This window comes from Ranitomeya variabilis, chromosome 2 (genome assembly GCF_051348905.1).
Source record: "Ranitomeya variabilis isolate aRanVar5 chromosome 2, aRanVar5.hap1, whole genome shotgun sequence".
Lineage (NCBI taxonomy): Eukaryota > Metazoa > Chordata > Amphibia > Anura > Dendrobatidae > Ranitomeya > Ranitomeya variabilis.
The window spans coordinates 497,190,894-497,205,369 of record NC_135233.1 but is presented as its reverse complement, the minus strand read 5'-3'; the positions used below and the strand labels follow the sequence as shown (position 1 = coordinate 497,205,369).

Genomic DNA, 14,476 nt, shown 5'->3' with positions numbered 1-14,476 from the left:
CATGCAGATTAATCAAATTCCATGTACCATGTGTTTTATTAAAGTAAAAACCTGGGAAAAACAAAGTGAGCAAATACCCTGCAGTAAGTAAATAGCAATACTGCATACTAATACAACGTACCTTGCTTACCCTGTTTTGATCAAAAGAGTGTAAAAGTCATCGCACGGCAGCAAGGTGAACCGAACCAGGGTGGTCCCCAACTCTTTAGTTCTCAATATGTGTCAGCAGGCCTCAAAATAGATGGGGGCAGAGCAGGAGCCTGACATGACCATTTGCACCTGCCCACAGAAAGCTATATAGACAAAATGCCCCGGTATGTACAAAGTGCAAAAAACTAAAGCAAAACCAAAGAAATGAGCTGGCTTTGTTAAATGGCCAGTGTGAATGCGCACCTACAGACTGCACTTATACCAACCATCTTATTGAAGACGACGTTAAACTTGCAGTGGACAAATCTGGGCCTCGTGGGCGGCATTTTCTGCACGATTTTCCACACAAATCCGCATCATACGAGCTGCCATAATTATGCATGTACCCGTAATCCTACTATAATTCACACAATAGAGTACATAACCTTAGATATGGCCATGTTTCCAATCATTCAGCTCTGTGCCAATACACAGTGACAATAATGAAGCTTGGGCTGGAATGGTACAAGAGCTGGGATCTGCCCTGTCATTGATATACAGTAATATACCCAACGCTGAGCCTCACCCCGCCCTTCTATGTTGGTCTCATTTATGGAGACAGTGTGGAAATTAATATTCTTACGAGGAATACACACATTTATGTTCTTCTCTTTATGCATAGCTGAAAGACCCCAATGATGAGCTAGCCTTAAGATAAGTGAGCAGTATCAGATTGGTGGGCACCACGCACTTCTGACAGCAGCTGGACATAATGCGGCCACTGCAGGCCATTAGTCCCATGTATACAGATCTGATGTTGATGACCTAGCTAAAGGATAGATCACTAATATTATATGCACAGACTAAAGGTCCGGTTACGTGAACTTACGATACAGTAAACTCGTTTAAATGCCTGTTTACACCTGTTTACACCGGCAGAGCAAAGTAATCTATGTGCACTGTGTGATCTACACTAGATCACTCAGTTCATATAGGCTGCCATGGTTCTTCTTCTTCACAACCGAGAACGATGATCTTTCACCATGCAGAAGAAGATGCACCCCATGAACGGGTGTTTAGCTCCTTCATCAGCTGATCGTCAGCCTGTTTACACTGCATGATAATCATGAAACGAGCGCTCTTAATCCTTGTTAAGGATCAGCTTGCATTGTAAATGCACCTTAAACCAGTGGAAACCAATACAGAAAGGAGGTCAAACTCGTACCCATAACAGACCATAAAGTTACTCCCTAGAAATCATTATGCATAACACACAGTTTTTTAGATCCATTCCTTGAAGAAAAAAAACACCTGCATATAAACTCCCGCTATAGACTCCCCATGATGGGCAGGTATGCAGAGAACACACGGGTATGATAATGAAGGGTGCGCATACAATACAGGATTACCACTGCAGAGTAATGACCCCGCGATCAAGATCTGGAAAGCAATCATACGCCAGCACATTGAGGACTGCCAGTTCCTTCATCACAGTTCTCTGAACTGCTCAAGTAGATGCCAAGAATGCAAGTTTTGTAAAATATTCATTACGTAAAGATCCATGTCACCTTACAAAAAGCAACTAGGAGTATGACACCAAACAAACAGGATCTCTGCACATCCCAAATGTCAGAAACGAGCCGTGGTGGTGCGATGAGTCTAACTTTAGTCTTGGCCTACACTTATAATTTGTGACCCCCCTCTCGACAAGAATAAAAAAGAAAGGAGAAAAATAAATGAAGGACTTATTAGCCTGTGCTTCCATGTCGTCTTTGAAACCGAGCCGGGAAACATCCCAAGAGAAGCAGGAACATGCCAAACACCGATCCCCCAAGGTGCCGCTCGCGAGAGCTGCACAGTGGTGACAATTACAGGGACAAGAAAACACCATCTGAGCAGACAAGCTATTTTTATGATCTTGAGAAAAAGTAATTTGCGTGAAGATGAGAAGTCGTGAAGGCATTTATCTATTAATATGGACACGTTGGCTGTGAGACAGCGCCAGCGCTCATTAACTGGAGCAGAAGACATCCTGTAGGAGAGGTGACAATTCACACGTTCTCAGCAAAGGAAGTCCAACACTTGGCCAAGAATTAGAGGCAGCAAATGTAACAGTCAAAGCTGAACATGGCAGGTACAGGGAGCACCGGGAATGGACATTAGGTCTCACTCCAGTACAGCTGCCTAAGTGTTAGGCTATGTGCACACGTCTAAAGGACCTCTGCGGATTTTTCCGCAGAATTGATAAATCTGCAGGGCAAAAACGCTGCGTTTTTGCTGCAAATTTATTGCGGATTTACCGTGGTTTTTCTGCGGAGCAGGTGTAAAGCCGCTGCGGAATCCGCAGAAAGAAGTGACATGCTGCGGAATGTACACCACTGCGTTTCCGCGCGTTTTTTTCCGCAGCATGTGCACAGCGTTTTTTGCTTCCCATGGGTTTACACTGGCGATTTAAACGGCCAAGTGCAATGCGATATAGATATAGATATATATATACATATATCGCATTGCACTCGGACCAATGTTAAGCTATGGGGCAGCTCCCACCAGCCGACTTTTTGTCGACCGTTTTCCTCGGCCGACAATGCTGCGATTGTCTCGGACCGAGGAAAACTCTCAGCTCACTCGCACCCATATAAGCCTATGGATGCGGGTGAGACAGCGCACATCACTTGGATATCATCCGAGTGATGTGCGTTATAAGCGGACCCCAGCAATGGAGGAGATGGAGAAATTAAGTTCTCCGCCTCCTCCGCAGCTGTGCTCCGATCCTCCCTGTGCGAGAGAATCAGAGCACAGACGCATGACACTTGGCTCCTACTCTGCTGCGAGCAGGAACCGAGGGTCATTAGCATATCGCATCCGATGCAATATGCCAGTGTGACGCCGGCCAAAAACTAAATCTCTGAGCACTAAAAAATACTCGGAGAACCCCCGAGCGTGCTCGAGAAATCTCAAGTAACGAGTATATTCGCTCATCACTAATTAATGCCATTCTGCATTTAAAAATTAAGAGGAAATGTAAAGGAGTTGTCCATGTTGTACTAGGGTTAAGCAAAAGTCCACTGTGGCACACTTGGCAATGAAAGCTGAAGAAAGCAGTTGGGTAATTAAGTGCTGAAGGGGCCACGCAGGAACTGAAAACCATGTTTATTTTTTTTCTATTTAACTACGCATAAAAAGTGTGCCTCTGGTCCAAAGGGGGTCTCTGGCATAGCAGCTCAGATAGAGACAATTAGGGGGCTGCAATACAAAGCCTAGATTTGTGGACACCACTTTTGAAAGTTTCAGAAAGAAGTTAGCCCTCAATCATCACTTACAGACAAAGGCATCCAATCCAAGGGCGTAACGTTTCTACCATTTCAGGTGACCTTCAACAAACATCAGATTGCTGGTAGGTGGTAGGTCAGTATTCGCACGCTGGGTGTACTGCTGAAGAGTAAAGTCACTGTACTGAACGGTGTTGGGCCACTATTTAACCTCCATCCCAGAGAGCAGCCTTCTATCCTGAAACCCTGAGCACATTAGCTGGGGCAGTGAGGACGAGTTTGGGAAACATTGCTTGGCAGTTTTCTAAGGCTATGTGCACACGTTGCGGATTGGTGTGCAGATTTTTCCAGCGCCTTTTACAAAATCAGCAGGTAAACCACACTGCGGATTACCCACGGATTTGCCTCGGTTTTGGTGTGGTTTTACACCTGCGGATCCCTATTGAGTTGAGGTGTAAACCGCTGCAAAATCCGCACAAAGAATTGACATGCTGCGGAAAAAGCACCACTGTGTTTCCGCGCGTTTTTGTCCGCAGCATGGGCACAGCGGATTTTGTTTCCCATAGGTTTACATGGTATTGTACAAAGCATGGAAAACTGCTGAGATCCACAGCAAAATCCGCAACGTGTGCACAGTCTTAACTCTGCTTTTCTTATCCTGTTTAAGGACAAGGAGATTGTTAGTATTAACGCTTTAGTTTTTTTCTGCCCCTTCTAAAAGCTAGAACTTGTGTTTTTTTCCTCCCTGACATAGCCATAGGAGGGCTTCTTTCTAACAGAACCAGCTGTAGCTCTGAGTGACACCAATCATACCAACATATAATGCATGAAAACAACGGAACAATTGATGGCATGAAATATGGAGCTTCAGTGGTCCCTGCTGATCTGTTCCTTTGCTTTTCGGCAGCAATCACGTCACATATAGTCTTGTGTTCCACAAGGCTGTGGAGTCGGAATCATGGAGTCAGAGACATGGAAATTGAGGAGTCGGAGGTCTGGCTTATGACTCCACAGCCCTGGTGTTCCAGAAGACTCAGGGAAACATGTCCACCGTTCACAGATTAAGATCAGTCTACAGCTTTGGCTAAAACATCATTGCGAAAGGAAATGTAAGAGTGCCAGTAGCGTGCCCACGGCCATACCTGCTGATTGTTGGTGGGCTGCATTCGGAAGTTCAGGCTCTAAAGTTCCCTTCAGTTTTCATTGCTTTGACATTTAGATGGGAAAACTTGCTTAAAAAAAATAAATAAATAAAATAATGGAGATCCAGCAAAATCCATTATAAAATCAATGGGAAAAATAATGACCACTGCTCTAAAATAGATTGTGCAAGACAGAAGCCAGGACAGAGCATTACCAGAGCCCAATATATCCATGTAAGTGGCTCCTAATGTAAAGGTTTATTGAAGCGGAAACCATATACGCATCCATTGTCATGAAGAGAAAGTGTTCCCACAGGTCTGATCCTCAACCATCTCCCGCACATTGAACACATGAATAATACAAGACTAATCCCTGGAGGAAGCTTCACAATCATCTGACAAGTCCCATCATTCGCCACAATCAACGGAGTTGTAGTTCATCAGATTGTGGATGCTTGCAGCTTGCAAATTAAAAGTGTCCTACAAGTCAGGTAGTTTTTTTTTTTTACCTCTAATGTGGAGTTCTGAGGTGGCGTTTTTGCAGCTTTTTTTTTTCTCAACCAACAATAAAAAAAAAAAAAAAAAAAAAAAAAAAAATCAGAATGGTGGCAGGAAACAATTGCTGTGTACAACATGTGCATTTTGGAAGCATTTTTCCCCTATTCATTTGAATGGATGAAAAGTGCTGGAAAACCATATGCCAAGTCTTGGCCAAAATGAAGCAGGACTCAACAAAAAGAACAGTACACTCCCTATACACTGCCCCTATTGGACAAAATATTAGCAGATTTGGTTTCCAGCCCCAGCTCTGTGCTGATGACACCCAATTATAAAGCTCTTCTCCTGCCATCTCCCCCACCTTAATACATAATAGAAGGGATTGCCTGACCGCTATCCCCACCATCATGTCCTCCCTTTACATGAAGCTGAATTGCTCCAAGACAGGACGGCTCAAGTTTCCCCTCCTCTACTAACGAACCTACCCTCGGGGGTTCAACCATAACTCCCCAGCAGAACGCTTGCTGTCTTGGGGCCATATCTGCCTCAGTACTTTCCCTTGTTCTCAATATCCAGTTACTCACTAGCTCATGTCATCTGCATCTAAAAAACATCCCCGAAATCTGTTTTTTCTCACCTTTGAAGCTGCAAAACTTAGTGTCACTCTTCGTCACTGTCGTCTGGACTACTGCAACACTCTACTGATCAGTCTCCCTCTTACCAACCCTTCTATTCTCCATTCAGTCCTGGAAGCAGCAAACAGGAATGATTGCTGTCCAGCCGCTACACCGATGCCTCCACCCTGTGCCAGTCACTGCACTGGTTACTCATCTGCTACAGAGTCCAATATAAACTTCTCTCACCCAAAAATCGCTCCACAGTTCTGCACTGCCCTACAGCTGCTGTTTCATCTATCCATCACCCTTCCCATGCCCGCTGTTCTGCAGCTGAGCCAACATCCTCCATAATCCAAACCTTCCACTCCCATCTCCAAGACTTCTCTCATGCTGCGCCAGTATTCTGGAAAGCACTACCCTGGATGATCCAACTAACCTCTTCACCACCTTAGGATATTCCATTTTCATTTTTTGCTCTTCTTCCCAGAGCCATAACTTTGTTATTTCTTGGTCAATATGGCCATGTGAGGGCTTGATTTTTGCGGGACGAGTTGTACTTTTGAACGACACAATATAGCGTACTGGAAAGCAGAGAAAAAATTCCAAGTGCGGTGAAACTGCAAAAAAAAGTGAAATTCTACAATTGTTTTTATACCATGCAGCCTTATATCATAGCCCCTACTTATTATAATGACAGCACGTTCTACCTGTTGTGTCCCCCATTTCCTTATAGATTGTAAGCTAGCGAGTAGCACGGCTCACTCCTCCTGTAACTGGTGACCTATGTGATACTTTTACATGTCACCGCTTAATTGTGAAGTGCTGCAGAATACGTTCGCACTATAGAAATAAAGTTTAAAAACAAAAACAGCCTCAGTATGCATTTCTAAAATCTCATCGATTAGGCTTGTACTGTGAAGCGCCACGTATTTTATGCACCAAACACGCTACGTAAAATACACAGCAGAAACATCACATGTACATTTAATTTCTAAAACTCATTAAAATACAAAAAACATATACTGGAAAAATATATTTATCCTGTGCCCGACTCACGGCCATGCAGTTTTTGGCAGATACAATCCTATTGCCCGGCATGGAAGGGGTCGAACTTGTTTATGCTCCGATATTGTTAGTAAACCATAATATTAGTGATATTTATTACACAGTGTGACAGCACATGATACACGGCGTAGTGTGACCGCATCCTGCAATCACAGGAGCACAAAATCGATTACAGCTTTCAAGGTCAGGATTTTATCAGCCTTTTATTTGCTTTGCGGCGTTATCAGCAAGTTACATCCCATTACAAGTCAGTAAAGGGATAAGTGAACTACAGGAGGACGCGGGAACAAGAGCGCTACAGGGGGAGCGCCCGCCGGGCTACAGGGGGAGCGCCCGCCGGGCTACAGGGGGAGCGCCCGCCGGGCTACAGGGGGAGCGCCCGCCGGGCTGAGAAACAACCAACCGCACATCCCAGGAGCAGAAAGGCTCCATACATACACCACATCTATGGAGAGCGCTAAATAGAGTACCGCTAAAGTGATCTCCCCACATCCCAAGGTGTCACCAGCCTGTCAGACATCGCTCACATTTGAGTTGCAGTTTCCAATAAAACCACAACCACAGCAGTGAGATCTGCAGCACAAGATGCCAGTGCCGGACCACGCAGACCCTCGGCTCGGACAAATGTGCAACTGATCTTTCTATGGAATGAAGAACGAGCTGCCGCCAGACTCCGGGGACTATCGGGCATCGAATATCATCACGACCAATCCTTCTTACACCGGCGGCCATCATTATCAGGGGAGACTCAGGAGCACACACACACGGCAGTCGGTAAGTTTGGGTGCAGACGCTTTGCCCTCATGTGTTTGGTCCCGTGTAGACTTATAGGATGCGTGCACACTACACGGGATCATACACCGGACAATCGGCAGTAACTGACCCAATTACCACATGGACTCAGACAGAGAAGTTTGGTTCCTCCAAGGATTGGGTTGTCCGCTGGCGCACACAGACAGATGAGGACCCCTGTGTAAGAACACTACACGGGCCCTTAACAGTCTAATGTTTCATCATAATGCACAATTCCAGTGGCCCCTTACGTCGTGGGCCCCTGTGCGGCTGCACCAATGGTATGTCTGCCCCTGAGGTGGTCTACAGAGCAGCACTACATACACCCTCAGCTGATCGAAGACATCAGCCCCCAGGGACCACCCAGCACACCCCTGTAGATCACCAGTAACAATGGGGGCATCACTAATATAGACACCATTCATCAGTGGTGGGTGAAGCCCCCATTATTACAGGCTGGCCTGGCTAGGAAGGGGCTGATGACAGCCCCATTACTAGCCTCAGGACCTATAACTTTGGGGGTCGCACCATCCGCTCTATGGGTCATCAGAGGTTCCTCAGTTCTGCACTCGGCTTTGGATGAAGTGCTGGAACCTGTGGCTCTCCAGCAGTCGTGAAGCCTGGGGCATGCTGGGAGTTGTAGTTCCCCAGCCACTGGAGACCCCAGTATTCAGCATTATTAGAGGGCCATTGTGTCTGCGAGCAGGGAGCACAGCCCGGGCCTAACTCCCCACTGACACTGCTGGGGACAGTAGTACTACAGGGCAGCAGCCACAGGTTGCCCCAGCCTGGCACACGCACAGCCCCAAGATGCCCGGGCACAAGCCCTGCAGGCGGCTCACCAGAAGAAAGTGTTGGTGCCATCATCAAACACTTCAGACTCAGTGGTGGTCCTGGAGGTCTCCCCCCTGAGCAGGGACTTGCCGGCCGGGTATCTGCTCCTGACCTCCGTCTCGTCCAGGCCGTCCAGGGAGGACTTCCTACTAGCGGCTGCCTTCCTGCCCTCATGGCGGATCATGGCTCAGCAGCGGGCGCCGCTATCATGAGCAGCTCCGTCCTCCTCAGCCGCTGGGAACAAGTCTCCCGACCCCCACTGACCGGGGAGTGGGAGGAGCAGGGGGACGCACGCTTTCACCTCACCACGTGGGTTGGGGGGCACATGACTACGTGACGTCACCGGCCCTGACAGCCGGCTCGACGAGGCCGCACAGTCGTTGCTAAGGGGCGTGGTGTTAGGGATCAAGCCAGGCGAAAGTGAGTTTGTCACGCATGCGCTGTCCGCGGTGCTGAAGTTGGTCTGGTCGTCTGTCTGTGGATTTCCATCCAGTAGTTGTCAGGCGCAATGCTGACCGCTCAGTCACTGACCCGAGCCTGGAGCCGTAGGGTGACAGCCATATAACCCCCCAGCCAGTAGCGTAGCTACTGGGGGGGCAGAGGGGGCCATCGCCCCGGGCCCTGTCATATGAAGGGGCCCACCGGGAGCCAGGGCCACTTCTGTGAGGAGGCAGAACACCACATAGGAGCAGAGCAGTATAATGTCTGCTCCCGTCTGACGGAGACTCTGCAGCAGGCTGCTAGCACAGTGGCGGCTGCAGTCTCCCCCCTGCAGTGAATGGTTTCGCCCGTCTGACCTGATCATGAAGCTTTTCCTGGCTGCAGTTTTCTTCACTCTGTGCACGCTGGGATTGGCTCAGGCACGCTGGGTCCTAGTGCCCACATCTTGCATTTCACCTAGACACTTCCTGGTCCTGCAGTGCAAACTTCATCAGTAAGTGCTGGGGATGGGACATTTTAGGTTTATTAAATTCAGGTATGTCACTGTGAGACCGTGGGGTATTGTGGGGGCTGAAAGTGAGTGAGGGGGGACGGGGGACTGGGGGGTGAATGTGAGCCCATGGGAGTATTGTGGGGGAGGGGAGACAGGGTACTGGGGGGTGAATGTGAGACCATGGGGGTGTTGTGGGGGCTGAAGGTGGGTGAGGTGGGACAGGGCACTGAGGGGTGGATGTGAGATGATGGGGGAATTGGGGCTGAAGTGGGGGAGGGGGGACAGGGCACTGGGGGCTGAATATTATAATGTTTTGTTCTGATATTATATATACTCCATCACATGTAATATTTGCTGTCTGGGGAGGCTGGAGATGGGGGGGGGGTAGGGGGCTTTTGATACGTACCACCTGGGTCTTTTATGAGTATTAGTATAAGGAGCCCGCATACAGTAACCAAGAGCTGCATCACATTTACAGCACCACTCCAGCATTATTTTTTAATTTCAATGCTGGAGCGGTGCTGATAATCCCCGTCCCCTGCCCCCTGTCTGATACTCACCTTCTGGCGTTTTCATCTGTTTTAGTCTCCGCTCGGCTCCGTCTCCTGCAGTTTGTGACCTGTCCGAGGCTCCAGTGTTTCATGGAGCAGCGCAGAGGTCACTAATCAATGTAAGTCTATGGGAGCCTCGTTCTGGCCTCTTCCTCACTCTCAGGCTATGTGCACACGGTGCGGATTGGCAGCATTTTTCCGTCTGGTTTACAGTGCCTTGTAAACCTATGGAAAACCAAATCCGCAGTGCACGTGGTGCGGAAAATACCGCCCGGAAACGCTGCTTTGTATTTTCTGCAGCATGTCAATTTTATTTGCGGATTCCGCAGCGTTTTACACCTGCTCCTGTATAGGATTCCGCAGGTGAAATCTGCACAAAAAACACAGGAAATCCGCAGTAAATCCGCACACGAATCCGCAACAAGTGCACATAGCCTCATAGTCTTACATTGAGCGCTTGTGACATAGCTTCTAACTTCTGGTCAGAAACTGCGCTCACAAGTTTGAGCAGAGGCACTGCAGCAGTGCCACAAAATAGTGAATATGCCGGAGGATGAGTAAATGACCGGGGCATCCAAATCATGACAGGGAGCTGTGAGTCCATCATACTGTGTATAAGGCAGCTGCGGGCCCATCATACTGTGTATAAGGGAGCTGCGGGTCCATCATACTGTGTATACGGGAGCTGCAGGTCCATCATACTGTGTATAAGGGAGCTGCGGGCTCATCATACTGTATATAAGGGAGCTGCGGGCCCATCATACTGTGTATAAGGAAGCTGCGGGTCCATCATACTGAATATAAGGGAGCTGCGGGTCCATCATACTGTGTATACGGGAGCTGCGGGCCCATCATACTATGTATACGGGAGCTGCGGGCCCATCATACTATGTATATGGGAGCTGCGGGTCCATCATACTGTGTATACGGGAGCTGCGGGCCCATCATACTATGTATACGGGAGCTGCGGGCCCATCATACTATGTATATGGGAGCTGCGGGCTCATCACACTGTGTATAAGGGAGCTGCGGGTCCATCATACTGTGTATAAGGGAGCTGCGGGTCCATCATACTGTGTATAAGGAAGCTGTGCACACATCATACTGTGTATAAGGGAGCTGCGGGCCAATCATACTGTGTATAAGGGAGCTGTGCACACATCATACTGTTTATAAGGGAGCTGCAGGCCCATCATACTATGTATAAGGGAGCTGCGGGTCCATCATACTATGTATAAGGGAGCTGCGGGTCCATCATACCGTGTATACGGGAGCTGCGGGTCCATCATACTGTGTATAAGGAAGCTGTGCACACATCATACTGTGTATAAGGGAGCTGTGCACACATCATACTGTGTATACGGGATCTGTGGGCCAATCATACTGTGTATAAGGGAGCTGCGGGCCCATCATACTATGTATATGGGAGCTGCGGGCTCATCACACTGTGTATAAGGGAGCTGCGGGTCCATCATACTGGGTATAAGGGAGCTGCGGGTCCATCATACTGTGTATAAGGAAGCTGTGCACACATCATACTGTGTATAAGGGAGCTGCGGGCCCATCATACTGTGTATAAGGGAGCTGCAAGCCCATCATACTGTGTATAAGGGCGCTGCGGGCCCATCATACTATGCATAAGGGAGCTGTGGGCCCATCATACTGTGTATACGGGAGCTGCTGGTCCATCATACTGTGTATAAGGGAGCTGCGGGCCCATCATACTGTGTATAAGGGAGCTGCGGGTCCATCATACTGTGTATAAGGGAGCTGCGGGTCCATCATACTGTATATAAGGGAGCTGCGGGCCCATCATACTGTGTATAAGGAAGCTGCGGGTCCATCATACTGAATATAAGGGAGCTGCGGGTCCATCATACTGTGTATACGGGAGCTGCGGGCCCATCATACTATGTATACGGGAGCTGCGGGCCCATCATACTATGTATATGGGAGCTGCGGGTCCATCATACTGTGTATACGGGAGCTGCGGGCCCATCATACTATGTATACGGGAGCTGCGGGCCCATCATACTATGTATATGGGAGCTGCGGGCTCATCACACTGTGTATAAGGGAGCTGCGGGTCCATCATACTGTGTATAAGGGAGCTGCGGGCTCATCATACTGTGTATAAGGGAGCTGTGCACACATCATACTGTGTATAAGGGAGCTGCGGGCCAATCATACTGTGTATAAGGGAGCTGTGCACACATCATACTGTTTATAAGGGAGCTGCAGGCCCATCATACTATGTATAAGGGAGCTGCGGGTCCATCATACTGTGTATAAGGGAGCTGCGGGCCCATCATACTGTGTATAAGGGAGCTGCGGGCTCATCATACTGTGTATAAGGGAGCTGCGGGACCATCATACTGTGTATAAGGGAGCTGCGGGCCCATCATACTGTGTATAAGGGAGCTGCGGGACCATCATACTGTGTATAAGGGAGCTGCGGGACCATCATACTGTGTATTAGGGAGCTGCAGGCCAATCATACTGTGTATAAGGGAGCTATGGGTCCATCATACTGTGTATAAGGGAGCTGTGGGTCCATCATACTGTGTATAAGGGAGCTGTGGGCCCATCATACTGTGTATACGGAAGCTGCGGGTCCATCATACTGTGTATAAGGGAGCTGCGGGCCCATCATACTGTGTATAAGGGAGCTGTGGGTCCATCATACTGTATATAAGGGAGCTGTGGGCCCATCATACTGTGTACAGGGGAACTGTGAGGGACATCATACTGTTTGACGGGAGCTGCGGGCCAATCATACTGTGTATAAGGGAGCTGTGAAGGCATATTGTGCATATGGGAGCTGTTGGCCCATTACACTGTATATAGGGGAGCTCTGGGGGGCATTATACTTTCTATAGTGGAGTTCTGTCAGCATTATACTGTGTATAGGGGAGCATTGGGCTCATATCTATAGGGGAGCAGTGGGAACATCATACTGTGTAGAGGGGAGCAGTATATCATACTGTGTAAATAGGGAAGCAGTGGGAACATACTGTGTAAAGGGGAGCAGTGAGAACATCATACGATGTATAGGGGAGCTGTGGGGGCCTTATACTGTGTAAAGGGGAGCAGTGGGAACATCATACTGTGTAGAGGGGAGCAGTGAGAACATCATACGATGTATAGGGGAGCTGTGGGGGCCTTATACTGTGTAAAGGGGAGCAGTGGGAACATCATACTGTCTATAGGGGAGCAGTGGGAACATCATGCGGTGTATAGGGGAGTTATAGAATCACCATACTGTGTATAGGGGAGCTGTGGGGGCCTTAGACTGTGTATAGGGAAGCTTTAAGCTCACCATACTGTGTATAATGGAGCAATACATGGGGGAACTTAGGGACCATTATTAAATGTTAAGTGGGCACTTAAGCATCATTGTTATAGGGGCACTCAGAGTATTGTGACCATCAAAGTTGCATATGGTCACAATATGGCGGTAAAGTCATCGTTCGTTTTTGTATATAGATTTATTTTCAATAACAGTAGGGTCATATTCTGAGGTTCCCCTATATTCACAACTAGAGTGCGCAACCGTAGCTGTAATCAGGGTTAGCTGGTTAGGGGCCCACTCAGATGTTTCGCCCCCCCTAAGTTGAAACCCTAGCTACGCCTCTGCCCCCAGCAGAGGGTCACAGCCATATAACCCCCCAACAGAGGGTCACAGCCATATAACCCCCCAACAGAGGGTCACAGCCATATAACCCCCCAACAGAGGGTCACAGCCATATAACCCCCCCAGCAGAGGGTCACAGCCATATAACCCCCCAGCAGAGGGTCACAGCCATATAACCCCCCAGCAGAGGGTCACAGCCATATAACCCCCCCAGCAGAGGGTCACAGCCATATAACCCCCCAACAGAGGGTCACAGCCATATAACCCCCCCAGCAGAGGGTCACAGCCATATAACCCCCCAGCAGAGGGTCACAGCCATATAACCCCCCAGCAGAGGGTCACAGCCATATAACCCCCCCAGCAGAGGGTCACAGCCATATAACCCCCCAGCAGAGGGTCACAGCCATATACCCCCCAGCAGAGGGTCACAGCCATATAACCCCCCAGCAGAGGGTCACAGCCATATAACCCCCCCAGCAGAGGGTCACAGCCATATAACCCCCCAGCAGAGGGTCACAGCCATATAACCCCCCCAGCAGAGGGTCACATCCATATAACCCCCCAGCAGAGGGTCACAGCCATATAACCCCCCAGCAGAGGGTCACAGCCATATAACCCCCCCAGCAGAGGGTCACAGCCATATAACCCCCCAGCAGAGGGTCACAGCCATATACCCCCCAGCAGAGGGTCACAGCCATATAACCCCCCAGCAGAGGGTCACAGCCATATAACCCCCCAACAGAGGGTCACAGCTATATAACCCACCAGCAGAGGGTCACAGCCATATAACCGCCCAACAGAGGGTCACAGCCATATAACCCCCCCAACAGAGGGTAACAGCCATATAACCCCCCAGCAGAGGTCACAGCCATATAACCCCCCAGCAGAGGTCACAGCCATATAACCCCCCAGCAGAGGGTCACAGCTATATAACCGCCCAACAGAGGGTCACAGCCATATAACCCCCCAGCAGAGGGTCACAGCCATATAACCCCCCAGCAGAGGGTCACA

At 49.0% G+C, this 14,476-nt stretch overlaps 1 protein-coding gene across 2 annotated transcripts in view; it reads right to left on the bottom strand.

Annotated features, from left to right (window-relative positions):
• Window positions 1–8,883, bottom strand: part of PTDSS2 (phosphatidylserine synthase 2) — a 73,653-nt gene extending 64,770 nt beyond the window's left edge. The window contains exons 1-2 of one of the 2 annotated variants that reach the window (XM_077288015.1): window positions 8,355–8,627; window positions 6,092–6,272 (exon numbers count right to left, since the gene is read on the bottom strand). In XM_077288015.1, the coding sequence (XP_077144130.1) occupies window positions 6,092–6,272; window positions 8,355–8,520 (347 nt within the window). In that variant the 5' untranslated portion in view covers window positions 8,521–8,627. Of the gene's footprint in view, window positions 1–6,091; window positions 6,273–8,354 lie in introns of both variants that reach the window. The other variant, XM_077288016.1, reaches the window with a different exon arrangement.
• Window positions 8,884–14,476: the final 5,593 nt, after the last annotated feature.